General features: G+C 41.7%; 1 protein-coding gene across 1 annotated transcript in view; it reads left to right on the top strand.

Annotated features, from left to right (window-relative positions):
- Positions 1-6,143: 6,143 nt before the first annotated feature.
- galnt18b (UDP-N-acetyl-alpha-D-galactosamine:polypeptide N-acetylgalactosaminyltransferase 18b) overlaps positions 6,144-20,438 on the top strand; it is a gene marked incomplete at both ends in the record, with an annotated part of 43,276 nt that continues 28,981 nt past the window's right edge. The window contains one exon of the mRNA XM_084476100.1: positions 6,144-6,381. Coding sequence (XP_084332226.1) covers positions 6,144-6,381 — 238 coding nt within the window. The remainder of the gene's footprint in view (positions 6,382-20,438) is intronic.

Genomic DNA, 20,438 nt, shown 5'->3' with positions numbered 1-20,438 from the left:
CTTCAGTGACAGGATCCCATGGTGTTTGAATTGATTTAGTGTAATTTGGGAACAACCTTAATCTCCTCCAGGTTTCTAATGTAATCAATCAAATGCTATCCCACTTCATTAACCGTAATATACAATGCTCTGACACGACATACCAATATAGCCGCCAGTCCCAAAGGAATTTACCTCTCCATATGGAGAACAGTATTATTTCAGTACCTCAGAAGCAGACCAAAGCATCATTCAGCCACTGACCAGGTGGGCAAAGTAAATCACCAGTCAGCATTGATTCTGTTCTCAGTTGTCTCAATAAATTACGCCAGAATAATTATAATAACGTTGCCTACATTGCCATACTAAATTATTTGTGGTATACGGATCTGTTTCAGGGAGCCAGCTCCCAGATGATAATCACTTCTGGACATTGCTAACTCACTATACCAGTTCCAAATGACACACATTAATCTGGAATTGTATTACAGTATTTACCCTAAAGAGATCAAATTAATGTATTTAATAAGGATACAGTGAAATTCTATGCCTTACAAGGATTATAATACTAAATTAACTACATATGCAGCAGCGAATGTGTGTATGTGATGTGTATGTGTGTGTGTGTGTGTGTGTGTGTGCGCGCGCGCGCATGCGCGTGTGTGTGTGTGTGTGTGTGTGTGTGTGTGTGTGTGTGTGTGTGTGTGTGTGTGTGAGAGAGGGGAGGGGGTGGGGGGGGCAGGCAATGTTTCCTCTGTCCCTCAGCTCCCGCAATAAAAACCACACAGATTGAACCATTTTGCAATTTAAATATTTCATGCATCCGAATATTATCTGGAAACTTTGGATATAAAAATATTTGTTTCAAACCCACCATCTGTGCACATTCAAACTTCAACTTTGGCTTTGGCAAACCCTTGACACCGTGTGATCAGCGTAGCATAAAAGTAGTCTAGTAGTCTAGATGGTAAACAGAAAGACAGGAGGTCACAGACAGAGAGGTCCAATGCCAAAACATAAACCAATTTATTTACAGAATAAAAATACACCACAAATCGAGTCAGTGGTGCCCTTTAAGATAGGTTTGTCAGCAGCAAATAATTGAGAAAGGAAGAGGCAAAGAAAAGTTCACAACGTGGCAGCAAGCTGTGTTGATCCTTTTTGGAGGACATTTGAAGACTTAGACTTGAAAAGGGTAAACATCACAGTAGATTCATGTCAATTGTATCAAAGAATGCAAGTTAACATTGAATATGAATGGATTTGACACACATACACACAAACACACAAACCACACACACACCACACACCACAGAAACACACACGCACACACGCACGCATGCACGCGCGCGCGCACACACACACACACACACACACACACACACACACACACACACACACGTTCATGTTCATGTTCTATAATTGGAACACACTACTTTGAAGAGGCTGCAGGAGCAAAACCTTTTCTACCCTGATTACATTGTGAGCCTGCCTTCCCACAAGTTTGTCTAATTGAATTCATTAATTGAAGTCTTGGCTGAAGACCACTTGAGTTGTCCCTGTTAGAATTACAAATTTGCTACTTGGGTACTATCTCAGGGAAAAAACACTAAAACACTGTCAATTTATTGGAGAAAGTTCATTTATTTGAAGGTGATGAGTTTAGACGATGGGATGGCAAGCAGCCTGTACTGGATGTTACTAACGCTTATGTTTCAGTTATGACTAAATAAACCACGTTTCCACGGTGAGCAGAAAGGACCGGGATGAAACCTTCAGAACCTATCAGAGGAGTAAAATGATAGCATGTGGCAAACGACCTGTTCTATTGTTCTAGTGTGGTGGCCAACCCAGTGCTATGATGCATTATTGATTGCTGCCATAAAGTCATTACACTTATTTTCCTATAGGATGAATGAGGAATGTGTCAAATCTTTAAATTCCACAATTAAGTTAGGAATGAAAAAAAAACAAGAGCGTGTGAACCCTAATCAGTAATTGTATATATTCATAACATGCTACGTTGGGCAGGAAAGTGTATTGGCGATGTTGTGTTATTCTCCTAGCAAAAAGGCCCTGGGTTCGATCCCCAGTGTACACAGCCAACCTTTAGCCCATACCTAGACTAGAGCAGGATGCGCTCTCAACCTTACCTGTCTTTCTAATGACACGTATCTGAACTCATCTAACTCATTCATCGCGAGTAAAGACTTTGATGTAAATTCACAGAGAAATTATCAGTTATCTAAGTTTTACAATACAATGCTGTGGAAAAACGAAAAGTGCATTGCGGGAGTCTCGATGATCGTTCAAGCATTTCATCAGTCAACGTGTACATTTACAGCCATATAGAGAAAAGAACCTTGGGAAAATAACGTTTGCCTTGGTGCAGTTGAGGGAAATCGGGCACCGCCACCAAGGTACTCAGGGTGATGGGATGACCCCTGTGTTGGTTATGTGTCCTGGGAGATGAAATAAAAGGCTGCTCTTGTAGTCAAGCGATGTGAGGGGGCGCCAGCGCACAAATCAATTAAAATGGAAATTGAATTGTTCTACGTCGGGTGTTTGTGGGTGTTAAATATGGCTAGAGGCTAGGTGCTTCCTACATATCTGGTTTACTTCCGGTAGAAGCTAAATGCTAACATGCATCTTTTCACATCATGCTATCTACACAAACTCAGTCATATGAAAGCTAAGACTCCAAGGGGTCTAACGGCACAAGCCTTATCATTGTGCTGCCAGTAGATTACTATAATATTATAGCGCATCCTGTATGTTGAGATAACAGCAAGCTACTATTTGTATTATACAGTAATATTACTGTAAATAAACAGTGCCTTAATGGCGAGACTGCTGCCAGTACTTTACTGTAATTTTACAGTGAAAGGTTTTACACTGTGGGGACTACAACTATCACCACTGGATCTGCTGTTTGTTAATGTTAAGGAGGAATACAGCATAGCAAAATAGCAAATAGCTCTCGCTCCCCTTAGGATCTGACCACAACCCGGTACACCTCCTGCTCCAGCAAAACCCTCTAGTCCATCTGCTGTTACTTCTAGGACTGTGAAGAAATCACAGGAGACCAATAAGGCTCTGCAGGGCTACTATGATACAGCCGAATGAGAGTGTGCTTTGCAATTCACAGACTGGAGTTTGCTCTGCAATTCACATGGCGAGCACATTCATGGTCTCACAGATTGTTTAACAAGGGAACTTTTGCAAGGACATGTTGTTCCAACAGAGACTATATGCTGTTTCCCCAACAACAGACTGCATGTCACCACGGGAGACACGGGGTCTTCTTGAATGAGAAGAAGAGCCTTCAGCCTTCAACAACGGAGAAGGAGATGGAGAGGAATCATAGACAACTCGACGAGAGAGGATCCAGCGGGGCAGCTACGAGACAAAGCTGAAACACAACCTCCCGCACAACAATTCAAAGGATGTGGCATGAGATGTATCACTGTGTGTCACTGTGTATCAGTCTGTCTGTATGAAGACTGGCAGCCAGCTCACGGGCAGGCCTGGACTGGGCCAACAAGATGTTTTCTTCTTCAACAGATCGGACAGTGTGGGGCCTCCTCACACCTCCTCTAGCTCTCTGACCACAAGCCCACCTGTCCCACGTTTCCCAACGGTCCCCCTTCCTCAACCATTTTCTCCATCCTTAAGGGGCCTACACACAGCCCAGACTCAAACTAACGGCCATCTGCCTTTATCTGACCACTTCCGTTGCCTCTCGTCCGACCCGTTTGGCAGAAAAAGTTGCATTGAAACACACCGCAAAGACTATACTGTCAACTACACAGCAGCGTGTACGTTCTGCGCTTGCACAAGATGCAGGCGCTAGTCTCTTGGCGCTAGTCCACCCATCCCGCACACCGCACTGATTTGCTGGTTGTGTGCTGCTAGCACACAACCAGCAAATCAGTGCGATTAGAGTGCCCCCGATCCTCAAACGCAGACGCTCTCAAACTTTGCATGTTGAATCCGACCAGACACCACCGTCTGGTGTGCAATTTCAAAAGCTTCCAACACAGCTAAAACACACGGAACAGATTCGTTCCCGAACTCGTCCGAGTCTCCCCAAACGTTTCAGATGGCCAACACAGTTGTGTGTAGCAGCCTTTATCCACCACCACCACCACATCCAGGGCAAGGCAAGCAGATTCTGATGGCGTCAACCCGGGGGTACTCAAGACTCGTGGCTCCCAGCTGTGCAGACTACTCTCCAGCACATCTTGAACCTGAGCCTGCTTGTATTGAGTGGGTCCCTTTGCTCTCCAGGAGTCATCCTGCCTGATTCCCGTGCCAATGAGAGGTGTGCCCCAGTGCCTACAAAGACTACAGACCAGTGGCGCTGACTTGCTTGCTGACCTTAAGAGACTTAGTCGTGGCTAAACCATCACTGCACCCCCTTCCGTTTTTTTTCCTACCAGGCAAATGTGGATGAAACCATCATCGACCTGCTTCAACGTGGTGTCCCTGTTTTATAGGGGAGGGTCACCTTTTCTGTTCACTGAACTCAAATTTCACTTGCTCTACTTGCGATTGTGGGTTGCATCATCGCAGGGTAGGGTTGTGTACTCATTCATTGAATGTTGTTGACTGAACCACCAGCAGAACAACATTAGCGAGACGAAGACGAGTTGGAGGTTGTCTTCTGCAGGGGGGGAAACACACACTACATCTGTCTCCATCCAGGGGATGGATGTGGATACTGTGCAGGTACCTGAGAGTACACTTGGAAAAATAAACTGGACTGGGGATAGAACACAGAGCCTGCGTACAAGGAGAGCCAGAGCCGACTCTACTTTCTGCGGAGGCTTCGGACAGTCCATGTCTGCAGTTCCATGTTCTACCAGTCCATGGCCGCCAGTGCTATTGTCTTTGCCGCCGTGTGCTGGGGAATCAAGGTGAGCTCAATCGAAGCCAGCAGAATCAATAGGCTCATCTGGAAGGCTGGCTCTGTCCTAGGGGAGGGGCGTGATTATCTGGTGGTGGTGTCAGCGAGGAGGAAGCTATGCAAATTGCGGCACATCATGGATAAGGACTCTCATCCTCTCTGCGTTGTTCTGCTCAGACACAGGACCACCTTCTGCAGCAGACTGATACCACCGTGATGTACCACAGAACACCACAGGAAATGCTTTCTCCCTGTGGCAATCCAACTGAACAGCTCAATTTCCCCACAACAAAAGAGGGACAGCTGAGACCCAGGAATCGAACCGTGAACATCACCCGTACTTCGGATAGATTCTGTACATGCATAGCTTTCTGGAACTCTTATTCATCTATGTGACACTTACTGTGTTAAACTGGGATATTTGGACATTGTATATTTGGATTTGCACCTTACCATTTTACCTCTACTACCGTTAACTAGTTTACTTTTTATTTATGATACCTAGCGTTACCTGTCACATATCTAGCTCTACAAATGGTTATTGCACATTACTGATACTCTTTTGCATTTTTTCTCTTATATCGTACTGCAACTATTGCACAATGATTACCCTCGGGATAAATGAAGTAATGTCATATATTACCATTCCTTACTGTCATTGTGTATAAAACAGTCTGCAAAATAACATATGAATGGATATTAAGATAATAATCGTAATAATTATTATAATACTAAACATCATCATCATCTTCATCATCATCCTCATAATCATAATACTACTAATAATACTAATAGTAATAATAACTATTATTAATAATCAAATAAATATAATAAATAGTACTTATTTGTATAATATAAATCATCCTTAATAAATGAGTAGTAGTCTCTATTGGAACAGTGAATGAGGGGAATGCATACCGAAGACCGCCTATCAAATCCCATGAACGCAGGACTGCACCTTGTTCCGCGTAATGTCTGTTAATATTGAAACATGATCTGGGCTGCTGTGAGTGGTTAATGCAGCATGCATGGAATGGAAAATCAACCGTGCATTGAACATAATACCTCCCTTAGATGAAACGAAACTCAACACTGTACCGGATTGCATCGCCGTATAGGGACAGAGGGATGATTGTATGCGGCTGGTCCAAAGTGACGTGTGCACTGAAGTAGCCTACATTCCAGGTTTGGGAAGGTAACTGCTGCCTTGTCTTGCGCTGGGAGACAGACACACGCTGCATGTCGGGATGTCGGCATGGCTTGCACCAGGAGAACCAAAACTTTGGTGTCGACATGCGTGATACTGAGTGGCATGACCAATATCGTGTGTTTGCTCTATGTCGGATGGGTGACTAATTATATCGCCAACATATACATCAAAGTGCCGATGCCGATAGCGGAGAAAAAGTTGGATGGCGACAAACGGGGTGACACTCTCCGAATCATCGAGAGACTGGATCGACTCGAGAGTGTGGTCAACCAGCACATACAAGGTAACGTTCACGGCGTTTATTTTTCCATTTGCCTATTCATATAATTATTGTCATTATTATTATTATTATTATTATTATGATAGAGGTGTGTTGGTTTGGTGGACATTCCAAACCCCACACGCTTTGATCCATTTGGAACTTTTAGCAGGTGGTGCCTCCGTGCCATGCGCATTGTCCAAAATCGACAGCTTTACTTGTATTTTTACATTACGCACATCCTAAACTTTTTCAAACGGTACTCTGCAGGGTTGGAGTTGTGTGCGGGCTTGGTTTCTTTAATGACTCGGCTTTCCGTTTTCTTTATCCATATTAGATTACGCATAAGGCGCGGATCCGCCTTAATGAATCCCAAGTCATGGAACCCAACAGACATCATAACAGCCATAAACATAAGGTTATACATAGGTTATCCTGACACCTCTTCCTACTTAATATAACACGATTTTATCAAACATCAAAAATGAAACATTAGATCGTAATAGCCTCTTATGTTATTGTTATTATATAAATGACTGTGGATATTGCATAATGTTTAACCTTGCACTATGCTAATGTTTCAAGACATTTAAACTTTTTTTTTTTTTTTAATCAACGTTAATACGAAATGTAGCCTACATTTCATGTCAAATTTGACCTAACCTATCCTCAATTTCGTCTTCATATCTGGTGAATGGGTCGTTGTTTATATTGTGTAAACATATGGAATACACTTCACATGGAGACGTGGCTCCCTAATGAGGCCCTCACACGGTCCATGAGTAAATATTCAACATGCAAACAACAATGTGAGAACTCCATATTTTTGCACCGGGCTTTGCAAAGGGCTGACTAGAAATCCCTAAGAATAACATTTCCTCCTCCATATGTCTCCACTGATAATGAGGTCAGACTGTGTCCTTAATTTCTTAACATTCACAAAAACAAAAAAAAAATACATTTTGTATCCTTCCCCAAGTTTTTATATCGCTGTGATGGTTGCTGATGACACTGAAGCGTGCCATCCGCTCAGCCACATACTACATGTCTCGCACCACCAAACACAGTCGTAGGTCCTACCGCGTGCCTAACCCAGAGAGACGGTGTGCGTAGCACTGCAGGGCATAAGTACAGCACAAGGGACTGAAGACAAAAAAACGGTGTCTGTCCCGGAGCAGCGTCTCATTTGTGTGCGCCACTGCCACTATAAGCAGGGGGGGGGCTAAACAAAACACAGCACTGCGATCGCATCTTGAGCAAGTGTAGGTAGCAAGTAGCAAGTGTAAGTAGAGCGAGTGTCAGGGAGGGACGTGGCGGCAGTGGCACGTATGTAGTTGTACCGCTGCGCTCCTTGCTGCTCTGAGTGGAGTTAATGAGAGGGGAGCATCTGTTGGAAAGCAGAGAAGGGCGAGCCCACACACGCCGACCATGCAAGCTGCCTTGCTGCACTCTCCTGCCTTTGTGGAACAAATGGCTGGTGCTACCTGCGTTGGTGTTGAATCATCTCACTTACAGTAGAGCTCACTTCACGGAGGCTGGGCTCACTCATTTGCACTGGAAAATCTAATGTAAACGTGAATCAGTTATTGTTGACGATGACTGACTAGTTAATGCTAGTGTTCATTGTGAGTTAATGGTAGTGTTCATTGTGACTTTGATGTCATAATCAAGTCTTAGTGTATTGTTATTTTGCTAGCCCCCAGGGGAATATTGAAAAGAATTCTGTTTCATGTGGATACATTATTATTTTTCTCCTTTTAGTGGCAAGTCTACCTTGGGTGCTTTGTTATTGACTGTGAGCTTGTTGTTCAACCTTGTAATATCAGCATGAGTCACAGATGATAAAACAAGTCATTTCAAGTCATGTGAAATGTGAAATGTGTCGAAAATGCAGCAAGTATGTTTGGCTATCCCATGCATTCTGTTTGCCGTATCACACCAACATACACAAACACACACACGCACACACACACACACACACATACGCACAGGCATACACACGCATGCACGTGGGTAACAGATATCTCACACTGAAACCATAGCATAGTGGACCTGTTTCAACAAATTGTAATTGAATGATGCAAAGTTGAAGATATAGTCTTCTATTTGCCTTGACTGATATTGAGAACCCATGTACATTACAATATCAATCCTTGAAACTGCAGTTGTAAAAGCTTTCATCTGAATCCTCCCATATCTTATATTTCCTGGAGTTGTCTGTTTGACTCTAAGTCTACCTTCGATCATTTCAACACCAATTTATCTGAACATGATATTTGCCCTTCTGAAGAGCAACCCAAAATAATTAAAATCAAAATGTGGTAAATAAAGCGTTTACTTCTAAAGCAATTCATTTTCCGGTCTTTAACCAACATCACGCTCGAGGTTGTGCTTGCTGTAAAAGTGAATGTCAGCACGGCGCAGCCTGCAGCCCGGCATCCACGACAAAATCAAAGTCATGCTGATGTTCAGCATCACAGCACAACCTTGAACGTGATGTTGCTTTGATACCACGGTTCAACTAGCCCTGTTCATTAGTTAACAGTAATAAGCGACAACAGACGATGATTTGTTTTTTATCGATTTGTTTATTTGGCTCCGGCAACACAAATTGTTCTGCAACTGCACTCAGAACGGACTGTGGCCACTCATAAACATTTCCCCGCACATTAGTGTGAAACTTTGTGTAGGTCTACAAGCTTTGCCAGCTGCTTTGTATCTATGCTATGTTTATTTGTACCTTGACATTTATGGTGCTACCAGTGAAATAAGTGTCTGTTGACGGTTGATGGTGGTATGTTTGAATCTGTTATAAGAAATACCTGCACAGCAAGCGGTACGTATAAAAGCCCCAGTGCTGTGGTAGGCCTACTCAATGGCCCTGATCAGACAGAGCGCGTTTTAGCAGCTTTTTAGAGGGCGGCTTTTTGTTGTTGTTTTCAATCAGAGTGTAGTGTTTTCCTCGCTGCTTTTGCCTCGCGAAACGCTTCACCATTTTCTGCTCCATGTGCCTCGCATTTTCTGGCGGAGTGCCCTGTATGCCTCGAGATGAACAATTTTAACTCAGCCGAAAGGCGGCAAACGTCATTCACGCTTCTTTCAATCGTCCAATGGAGGATACACTAGCGCACACTAGCGCTCGTCCAATGGAGGATACACTAGCGCACGTGCCCTCCACCTGTCTATTAAGATGTTTAGACAAATTATAAATGTTTTTAAACTGTAGGTTTAAACAAGAAAAAAAAGGCAGTGCAGTGCTCACGTTTTGCAAAACGCGCCGTTTGATCAGGGTCTAAATCAGCACTGATGGGATGCCTCTTGATCAATCAACTAACTTTGTCAAAGGTAAATTGTGTATAGGCCTAATTCATTTCACAAATGTTTTCTTTAATTCAGTATTGAACGATTTAGAATGACTAGAATGCTAACACACTTTAGTATAAGAGAAAAGTAGACACAATAGGTAGGCCTTTGTTGTGTATTTGTGATGTTATCACATCACAAAACCGCCTCAATTGTGGAAATATAGGAGCATAGGAATGTTGACCTATTTTTTTGGGTCATTGTTAAGTTATTAAGGTGTGTCCACACCAAAAGAGAAGCAACTTTCTTGGGCGGCACAATAACATGGAAAGTCAATGCAAAAACGTGCATGTACCTGCAAATCTTCAGGAAGAAGAAGAAAGAAGGGTGTGTAAACTGTGTGTTTCACCCAAATCAAAACTCGTCAAACTCGTGCAAGTAACGTGAGGGTCGCTTTTGAGGTGAACGCGACTTTGTGAAATTCGTGAAATTAACAATAATTATTTGTCGTTGTCATTGCTTTTTTTATTGTGTTGTCTATTCCAGGATTGTATTTAATATTTTAATGTAAGTAGTATATAGTAATCATGCACACTGTAACTTATATACTGTAACTTATAGTATTCAAGTAATACTATACTCAAGTGAAAGTAAAGGGCCCTGTAAGGATGATATGCTTGAGTCAGATTTCTCCATTGGCCTACAACTCATTATGAAAGTAATTTTCTCATCAAGAGACAGAAATTCAAATAATCAACTCATTAGCTTAGCCAAAGTACTGATGAGTCATTCGCAGACTTCATTTGATCAGTGAATTGTCAGCAGTATCAAAAAGAAAAAAAATACCTACAAATGTATCTAGGCATTTTAGTTTATTTTGCCTGCTCAATGCAAGTGAATGTAGGGCTGCAGCTCTTAGTATTGAAGCTTAATATTAATGGGTTGAACTACACGAAGTGTAACAACATTTTGGAAAATCACTTTCTGCATGTATTTGATGTTGAGGAACAGGATTTTAACATGCAAAATGGGTGGAATATTGCTTTAATATTAATGAGCTGCACATACTGTCGGCCTTTAAATTGCCTCTAGTAATCTCTGCTTCTACAAAAATAGAAACAATAGTCCTTTGTCTTTACTGATGGTTACCCTACCAAAGAACAGGAGGCACTGAAGAACAAAATGGCCATGTCTTCTTTTGTTCATGCTTTCTGGTAAATCTTGTAAATCTTGTGTTGCTGCTGTCACCTGACTTCAACTGACACCAATCGTTAATTTATACCCCACACTAACAGCTGGAACTACTTTATAATCAGTGTCCATGGCAATGGAGGTTTGACTGTGCTTCTAAATAGAGGTGTTCGATTGAGAATAACTGCATTCTACACAGCCTACCTTTGTCTGAAATTCTTCTTGGGATTACTGTAGATTTATTTCTAATCTGGACCCAGATTTCAGCCAATGCCATTCTCACCTTGGAAGAAACACAGGGTTTGAGACAATGGGGGAATACGAATTAGGGTGGGCCGGTGAGAGAGGAGAACAAAGACTGGATGTACAGCCTCATATGAGCATTCTTGTTTCTGTATGTTTTTCGGTAGCCAACCTGGAAAATCCCACTGCAGCCTTCTTGGCTTCCTCAAAAGCCACTCCCTCAAAACACACGACTTGCTTGCTGGCTTTAGCAGCAAGCAAGACTCCGTTAATCTAAAATGCACGAGCCGAGTGCTTGCAGGAAGGACAAGTATGCCATCCGATCATTTCATTCAGGCAGAATTAAATTATTGGACTGGCCTATTACAGGAATACGACACCGAATAGACACTGATACTAAACTACTTAAGAGATACCAACAAGTGAATGGAAGTGAATATATATATATATTAGACTACTGTAGCATCCATGTAAATGATGTCGATCAGTAACATGTTATCTATACAGCGAATGTTTATTCTCAATACATATAATAGCTCCTCATTTATGTATAATAATGATAAATGTATATTTAAGTGGCTGATTTTGTGTGATTGCCCAATTTACCTTTTTTTTAATACAATGCCCTTGTGCTGAACTCCTTTGTTATGATGCCACATGTTTTTCTGGCGTTTCTTTGCCTTTCATAAGAATTAAAAAATGTTCTACTTTGGTTGCAGTGCAGAATGGCTTGTCAACCAAAGAGAAGACTCCAGAGTTCAACAACCACGAGAAGGAGATTTCGTCAGTGTAGGGTTAGCAATAGTGCATTATCAACACGACTGGAAGAGGTTGGCCGCTGTCGAGTCCATTTGTACATTGAAATAGTTCAAAAGGCACAATTGCGCACACGCAGTCCCGCTCCACAGGCGCTCTGAGCAGTTCGCATAAGTACCTTGCCAAGGCTTTCTGAAGTGTCCGCGTCTGTTGTTGCAATGTCTCAGCAGCCCTCAAGGCTGTTAACAAGGCAGAGCTGTCCACTGCCGTCGCTGTGTCTGTGTGGGCCCTGGGCTTTGGGATACCAACAAATATGAAGCAAAAAACAACCAATGCACGTTAGAAATAAGGTCAGGTTCACATTTACATATTCAACATTTATATTTCCTAGCTATCTAGACTGGGAATCTATCGAAGAAAATCCCTGCCATAATGTTGGAATTTTGAAAGCCGTTTGATTTTGCATGAGGTAATGTCGCGATCGCTTCGGCCTGTCCTTGGAATACCCTGCTACCTCAGTTTGAATTTTCATTGCTTGAATTTTCTGATGTTTATTTTACCACTTGGAGGAGTAATGAATATTGCATTTTGAATATCTGCAACTTGCATTTTTTATCTGAATTAATGAAAAATGGATATTTGAAATTGTGTTTCTGAAACTGTACTGACTTCTTTGATGTTGCTCTTGCTTTAGATAAATATGTTTTAGTTTTAATCCAACTTAGTTTAGAGTGGTATAAATGCTATACGATCAGTAAAATTGACATTCAAAGTTCATGAAGTGTTGTAGATAATCAGCAGTCGCTTCTGAAAGATTATTTTTGTTAAAGTATAGTTAAAGTCTATGAAATAGTAGATAAACCTGGAACGATACATTACATATAGGTTGGATGAAACACTACTTGTGTTGCTTGTACAGAACGACAAACCCCCATAAAACAAATGGATACTGGAATCACCACTGTCAAAGAAATGTGCCACAGTCTTTTTGTTGTTTGAATTCTTAATGTTATTGAATTGAATTTTTATTGTAAAGTGGTACCCATAGTCACCATTGTAATTATCTCTATGTGGACTAGAGGGTTTAAATGTATCTGCATTCTTTCAAATATGCAGTACATTTAGCATGATTTACATACCTATTACATCAATCAGACATACCCATGCTGGATAATATGAAAATATTATATTTAGAGTCAAGCAGCATCTCGCAGAGATATACATAATAGTCAAATGCTATACAGATGTACACTCAAAGTGCATAACCACTACATATATGCTCCCTTGCTTTATCCATATTTAATCTACCATTGATCTTCTATGGACCTACAAAATGATTTTATGATATCATTTTAAATACTTTTCGATTTTCATTGCACATGAGATCAACATACTAAAAGCAAATATAAGAAACTATACAATATTACAATGTTACTTTCTGCCGGCTAAGCAGTGTTTCTACCCTTTCCTTTCGCCTACCGATATATATACATATATATATATATATATATACGTGTGTATATCAGTGGCGGCTGCTGGTCTTTCAAAGAGGGGAAGCTCATTTTTGGCCTACATCATATAAATTGTCAATTTATGTATATGTCAATTATGATCTCCTGATTCCTTTTCAAGGAAATGCTCTGTCATACCAACTAGCCGTCTTTTCCAGTGACTTGACCAGTGTCCTCTCAATGGCCAGCAGAGCTAGGCTACTTAAACGGCCATGGTCCATTGTGTTATGGGTGTAGGACTTGAGCTGCTTTAAAAGGAGAAACTCCTTTCTACACCTGCAGATGTAGCTCCAATTGTTGCCACTAATGAGAACAGTTTGTGAAGCCGAGGCATTGCACTGTCCAACTCCATGGCCGTGTCCCAATTCAGGGGCTGCATCCTTCGCAAGGACGCATTTGAAGACCGCATACGTCACAGCGGCGCGTCAAGTGCGGTCCCATTTCGAAGGGTCCTTCGAATGTGGCCGAGATACGCAGCCTTCGTTTCCCGGATTTGAAGGACCCACCGGGTGGATCCTTCACGGCCAAACGTATCCCAAGATTCATTGCGCGTTGGATTTTTTTTCAGAAATGGCGCGGAGAGAGCGGCAGTGGCAGCTGCAGCAAATACATATTTAAAATTGTATTTAAAATTAAAAGTAAGGTTGGGACCATTTTAAAAATGTAACTTTATTGTCAAAGTTCAATGACATTAACGCTAGACATATAACGTTAAACTAATTAACGTTAAGCCAACGTCCTCTCTTCCTCTTCACCCGGCGGTGAATCTTCTCCCACTCCTCCAATAAAAGATAAAACATAACAAATAAAATGATGATTTCTGGCTCCATATATCTCCTCCGCTGTCCGGTTTGAACCGCAGCTGTCAGGGTTGCTAGGAGACAGGAGCGGCGCGTGGTCACGCAAGGTAAAGGACGTTAACGGCTGGTTACGCAATCCGGAAATGCTCCGTAGGCTAGACCGTCCCATTCCACAACGCTCGTTCGGCCTTCGATGCAGCCTTCGCGGTCTTCGAAGGCTGCATCCTTCCAAGCACGCGTCCTTGGAAGGATGCAGCCTCTGAATTGGGACACGGCCCATGTCTTAACACCAAGAAATCACACAGCTTTCCCCTGTTACGCTGCAAGTCCTGATCTGAATACAGGACTTCAAGTTCAGACCTCAGGCTCCCTGAATCAAAGTGATGGCCAACTACCAAAATGATATTAAACTTGAACAAGGAAATGTGGGAATTATGTTAAACTGAAGCAAGGAATTGTGTGATTAAGTGTATGAAATGTACAATGAAAATTGTCTAGCATTTCACCAAGCATGCAAAGCTTCCCTTGCAGTCTTAGAGAAATCACCACTGGTGTATATATGTGTGTGTGTGTGTGTGTGTACAGTTTATACACTCACACTTACACTCACACTCAGTACGTTTACATGCACAGCTTAATCCGATTAAAGCCATAGTTCGACTATGCTCCGCAATTGGACAACTGCAATTGTCCAGGTATACATGGCGGTGAGTAAATCTATTCATTGGCCAAATCATGTCATTCCGTGGTACGCTAGGTGGCGCTGTGCCCATTTCAACTAGTGGTAATAGAGCCACCGGTTGACCTCTTTACGTCACCAGCAACAACAAACTCAGGCGCCGGCATTCCAGAAAGATGTTTTTCAGTAGACAGCTGTGAGTTCACTTCGGGTCCATATGATTTCTCAGACGCTCCATTGTTCCGAACAATGAACAATGAAGCGTCAGAGAAATTATATGGACCCGAAGTGAACTGACAGCAGTTTACTGAAAACATTGCTTTCTCCTCCATGTCACGTTTCAATCTGGACATCAGAGAGTCAAAGCCAAAGTTCCTTTCCCCTAATTCCTTCTCACCATGGGCGTGATAACCCCGACTAGTAGTCTTTACTTGTTGTGGAAGTACCAGAGAGTCTGAGAACCAGACGCAGTCTGTAATATCTATATATCTATATATATCCTCATCCCCTGCAGGATAGGGGAACATCACCTTTAATTATCACCTTCTCCTCCATGGTTATTGTTGGAAGTGTTCTGGGTAGCAAGCCCTTGACTCCTACTCACAGCTCACAGAATCCACATAAATAGAACATAGGCCCTAAATCTCCCATCTCGTTTCCTTAATTGGTCACTATTGTGTATTTAGTAACCTTGCAGCTAACACGTTTAGTGAGGAATGATCCGTCACATGACCTAAATCGCCAAGAATGCAGTCTGGTCTCATTGTTTTCTTGATAATATCATCCATCTCTTCGATATGTCACACAACCACTTATAAGCACTAACTAATAACCACTATAAGAAGAAAACAGGAATGACTGGAATGAATACAATCCCTTCAGAGATTAGGGTTCTGTCTATTTCTAGTTTAGCCTGAAAAGCATTGTGGTGGACACAAGTATGTGTCATTAGTTTAGTAGAACAACAAACAAAACAGAGAGTCTTGCAGAGTTGCATATAGTCTCTTGAGACCATGCAATAGTGTTTTACTTTCTCAAAAAAATAAAATGGTTTGGGATGAAGATCTTAATAGAGAAGCAAAGACGTTAAATCTCCCTTTTAGAGGACATTTTAAGGAAGATAAAAAAAAATTGAATCAGTTTTGATCCAAAGGTAAAGCTTAATTGATAACGACTGCTCAGAATCCTCCTGACTTGATGTAATATAAGCCATTAATGATGTGTCTTCTTGCTGATGCACATTATGTGCTCCACCTTAGACACACTATAGATCTCTCAGCCCTCCCTGCGGCAGAAGGTAGAGGAAGGGGAGGATGTACGTAATGGGATGCACAATCTGAAGTTTTTACTGTGCAGTGCCTCACATCATAGCTCCCAGAGAGACCCGAGGTTTGCATTTGATCAGTCCATTGTCCTGGGTCATAACAGTGTGCACGCTTTATCCCTGTGTTCTTGTGGCTTCGCCGGGAGCAGCTGTCTTCTACCTCCAAAGACTTGCAGGTTAGGCTAATGGGGACTAGATATATAGCGGGTATAGTGTGTGAGTTTATATTTATATGCAATGGACTGGTTCAGGGGTATGGGAGGTAAGGGGGTTGAATGTTGAGGCCCCAATACATTGTCTTCAAATGAAACTCACTTTATTTTTTGCTCTGCCTAATTTGATATGGATTTGGTGAATTTAATTTACGTTTGAGTAATTTAGTCTATGATTTTATATAAAAGTGAAGCTGAGAGCAATCAAAGCCAGCAATCAAAATTTGAGTAGCCAGAAAAGCCAGTTATAGTGCTGCAAAGCGTATATAACATACAACTTGAAGGATTGTAGAGTAGCGATAGGAATAAGAGGGTTTGTAGATTACAAACAGTTACAGTAGATGTGTTAACTGTATCTGTTAACTTAAATCCCACAACATTTCCCCAAAGTCTAAAGTTCTACAATGATGCTACAGCTCAACAAAGTGTTCTCCAGACTGCTAGTGCATGCATAATAATCCCAATCTGACTGTCAGCTCATGAGATGTTCCCCGGAGGCTTGGTTCTTCAGATGTTTCTATCGTAGAGATTTCTACAATACAGCAGAAAGCCTTTCATATTGAGTCACCAAAGAAGAAGCATTTTAAAGTATTCTATATTGTAGCTGTTTTAGACGGTGTGTGCGGTAGCCATTTCGTAGCAGTGTAGTTGCCATTTTGCTGCAGCTCGTGCTGTTGCCATGATTACCACTTGATGAGTCAAATAGGTGGCAGAACTTCTCTGTTTATATTTCAGATCTGTGGGCGGGTAAGAATCGTGTGTGACTTGTAACGGATATGCGTGGTGTGGTACCATACATTTGCACAACATGAATTCAAGTAGTGTTGGATACCTGAATGTAATATGAATTATGTCCAATCCTCAAGGGTATTAAATTCAAATATAATAAATGGAACACAGTTCTAAAGTATATATACACAAATAATATTCCTATCCTTTATCTGGCTAGTTTTAACCAAGTTGCCCGATGCCACTGCAAGAGAATAAAGTATATATATATATTATCTAAGCATGTTTGCTTGCTAAACCCTCATTGCACAAACCCTCCTCTGCTTCTGTCCATGAATTTGGTTTCATGCAAAATGCCTGGCGTTGGTGGTAGCATCTCATCAGAGAAGAGGAATACATTCTTTGTAGCCATCATTCTCATGATCATTCTCGCCTTAAGGTTACATTCAACTGTCTAAACCATGCCAGATATAGAAGTTATACCGGCAGGAGAATAGCAATTCCTTCCAGGCAATGCAATGGTTGTATAAGTTAAATGTAGTGGGTATTGTAATCTGAAGGCATGTGTCATGGAAATTATTTTAAGCATATAACTTCTTCCAAGAAGCATCTTGGCTCTATATACATGCAGCAAGTGAAATCTGTCACAGCCGATTCCGCTTCTGAATCCCCTGCGTCTTACATTTTTCAAACCAACCAAAGCAATGCAAAGCATTGCTGATGTCCCAGTGTTACTGAAGAGCTGACACCTCAAGCACTACCTCCGCAGCTCCCGTGGCTCTGACCCAGTCTCTACGCTACCCAGTGAAGACATCAAATATTCACAGCTGTCTTTTACGAACACAAACACTTGCATGGAGAAATGCATGCAGTTTTGTTTTGGTTTGAAAGGAGCTGGTTTGCTGTGTTACATAATACTGCATACATTCTGGAAAGCTGCTTGTATTTACATCCGATGGACTTTATCAGTGGATTACAAAGTAATTTCTTCCCTCAATCCTCTTTAGATCAGTCAGATTGCGGTGAAATGCCTCTCTTATCTGTTCATTACAAATCCATGGATAAACTATCTATCTATCGAGTATTTATACACTCTTACTCATCATTGTCTTTGAACTTTTATTTATTCAATCCAGTACACACATGTTGAGCATATTCGTAATATACTATTCAATTAATAAATGGTGCCATAAAACATTTTGCAGTAGTGCTTCCTTCCAGTTGCAACTTGAACTTAAACTGGAGAAAAGATGTACAAATTCAGATTATTATTTGTTATGCTCTGTTCTTATTCCTTGGACTAATAAAGAGAAACAGACTGGAATATCAAAAAGTAGAAAAAACAGTGAGTACTTTGTTCTTTGTGCAATTGCCATTTTGGGCATTCAGCCATGGATAACTCCACCCGTAAGCAGTATATTGCTTTCAGCAGACCCACCCGATTATCTAACATAGTTGCAGGAGCTGTCCTTGGCTGTTTCTGTAACTCAATGTGAGGCTCTGTAATGTAATAACACACTACAAGAGGTATCCCAATACCCTCACCGAAGTAAATCATTGATTGTAAGGCACAAAATACTGAATTACTGTTATTGTAATTGTTATTGTATTAACACACAAGACATTACAACCAAGAGGAATGAGAGTACCATGAATGACCCTGGATAACAAGAGCCTGATGTGGCGCATGCAATCAAGGTGTGAGAGGCAACGATACATGGGAGACAAGAGACAAGAGACAAGAAACAAGACTAGCTTTGCCACATGCATCAAGGTGCCAGATGGGTGAGATTTACAATCAATACGGTGATACACAAGGCGTAACATATTTCAGTGCAGGGCCGTAGGGCCTTGCACATAGATTTCTTTGTTTTGGGTTGTGGAGGGGGGGAATATCAGTCTGTCCTTGGATGGGCACAAAAATATTTCCACATATGGGCGCAGCCCTTCTTTGTTCAAAAACCCCCCAACTAATCTGATTCAATAACTAAGTGACGCCCTTGCTCCTTCGCTCTTGCCCATTCTGGTTGGAAATCAAAAACAACTCCCAGGAGAATAGCCTTCTGTGCAAATTCTATCTTTTAACACCGTTATTCAGTCTCTCTTGGAACAAAACGTGTTGATTGCTTTGTCGATTTGTACACTTTCCTCGGGTGCCACAATTCTTGTTTCAAATTTGCAGGCTGCGGCACTTCCTCGTGAACTGAAAGTCCCTCCTCACAGCCCCGATTCCTCCTTTGATTTTGGGTGAGGCTTTTGACAGCTCAATGTTGACGCATGGCCATATTGAATTATTAGAGCGACTCACTATCTCTAGTATGCTATCATATATGATCAAGCAAATGACCACACCCCTCATTAGTGATATTCTGTTTTACATGGCAATATAACACAATACAAGATACAAGATGTTTCGAAAAGATATGGTTATAAGATCAGCTTTATCTAGGCAGTTCTAATGCTCATAAGAGGCCTACATGCACGCCTAGATACATTAAACATGCAGACATATTTTCTGACCTACAGAAAAATATGTCTGTGCAGAAAATCACTTAATGGTTCAAAAAAGCAAACAAATAAATGTAGCCAATCAGGAGCCTCTTTGACAAACAGACACAGAACTGCAAACAGCAGATGAGCAGCATAATTGTTTGGCCGACTTAAACCTATGTTTGTTTACTGTAGATGATCAATGAGGTGTGATAGGACACCCTAAGGAGAGCTGCTGAGCAATCTGTCTTGCGTGCTTGCACTACATAACGGGGTGTTTCTGTCCAACAATGTGAGTGTTTGATCACCTGATGTGGGGATTATTGAAGGATTAATAGCATAAATCATTTTAAAAAGTGAAAATGGCTCGGCTCAGGCAGCCTGATAGCAAGAGGTGGTGTTGAGGGTCTCAAATTAAAGGTCCACGGCAACAAGTTTTAAACTAAATTGTGTTTGGCAATACCACAAGACTTACCCACTAGTTTTGAGGTAAATTCTTATAATCGCTATTCCCTGCCTTTCTTCCTCACCTTTCTCATCAATCTTTATTCATACATTATTCAAGTAAAGAAACGACTTCTTCTTCTTTTACTGGGGAAAAAAAGTGTTAGTGTGAGCGTAGATGATGAGAGTGTAGAGACACTCACACTTCTACCATGCTCACACCCACCTCCTCCCCCACTCTCCTCTGCACCCAGGCAGCCAGAAGGAGGGTGGCGGAGCCTCACAGCCCGGTTAACAGTAATCCGGCTCTTGGAGTGTGTGTAGGCGCCTCGCTGAGCCAGTGTGAGACCCTGGGAGTCCAAGATCTCGGAGCAGCGGGTTTAGCTTTTGCTAAATTGT

The sequence above is a fragment of the Micromesistius poutassou genome (genome assembly GCF_964030765.1).
Source record: "Micromesistius poutassou genome assembly, chromosome: 12".
Classification (NCBI taxonomy): domain Eukaryota; kingdom Metazoa; phylum Chordata; class Actinopteri; order Gadiformes; family Gadidae; genus Micromesistius; species Micromesistius poutassou.
The sequence above is the reverse complement of the archived record's forward strand: the minus strand, read 5'-3'. Positions and strand labels throughout refer to the sequence as shown.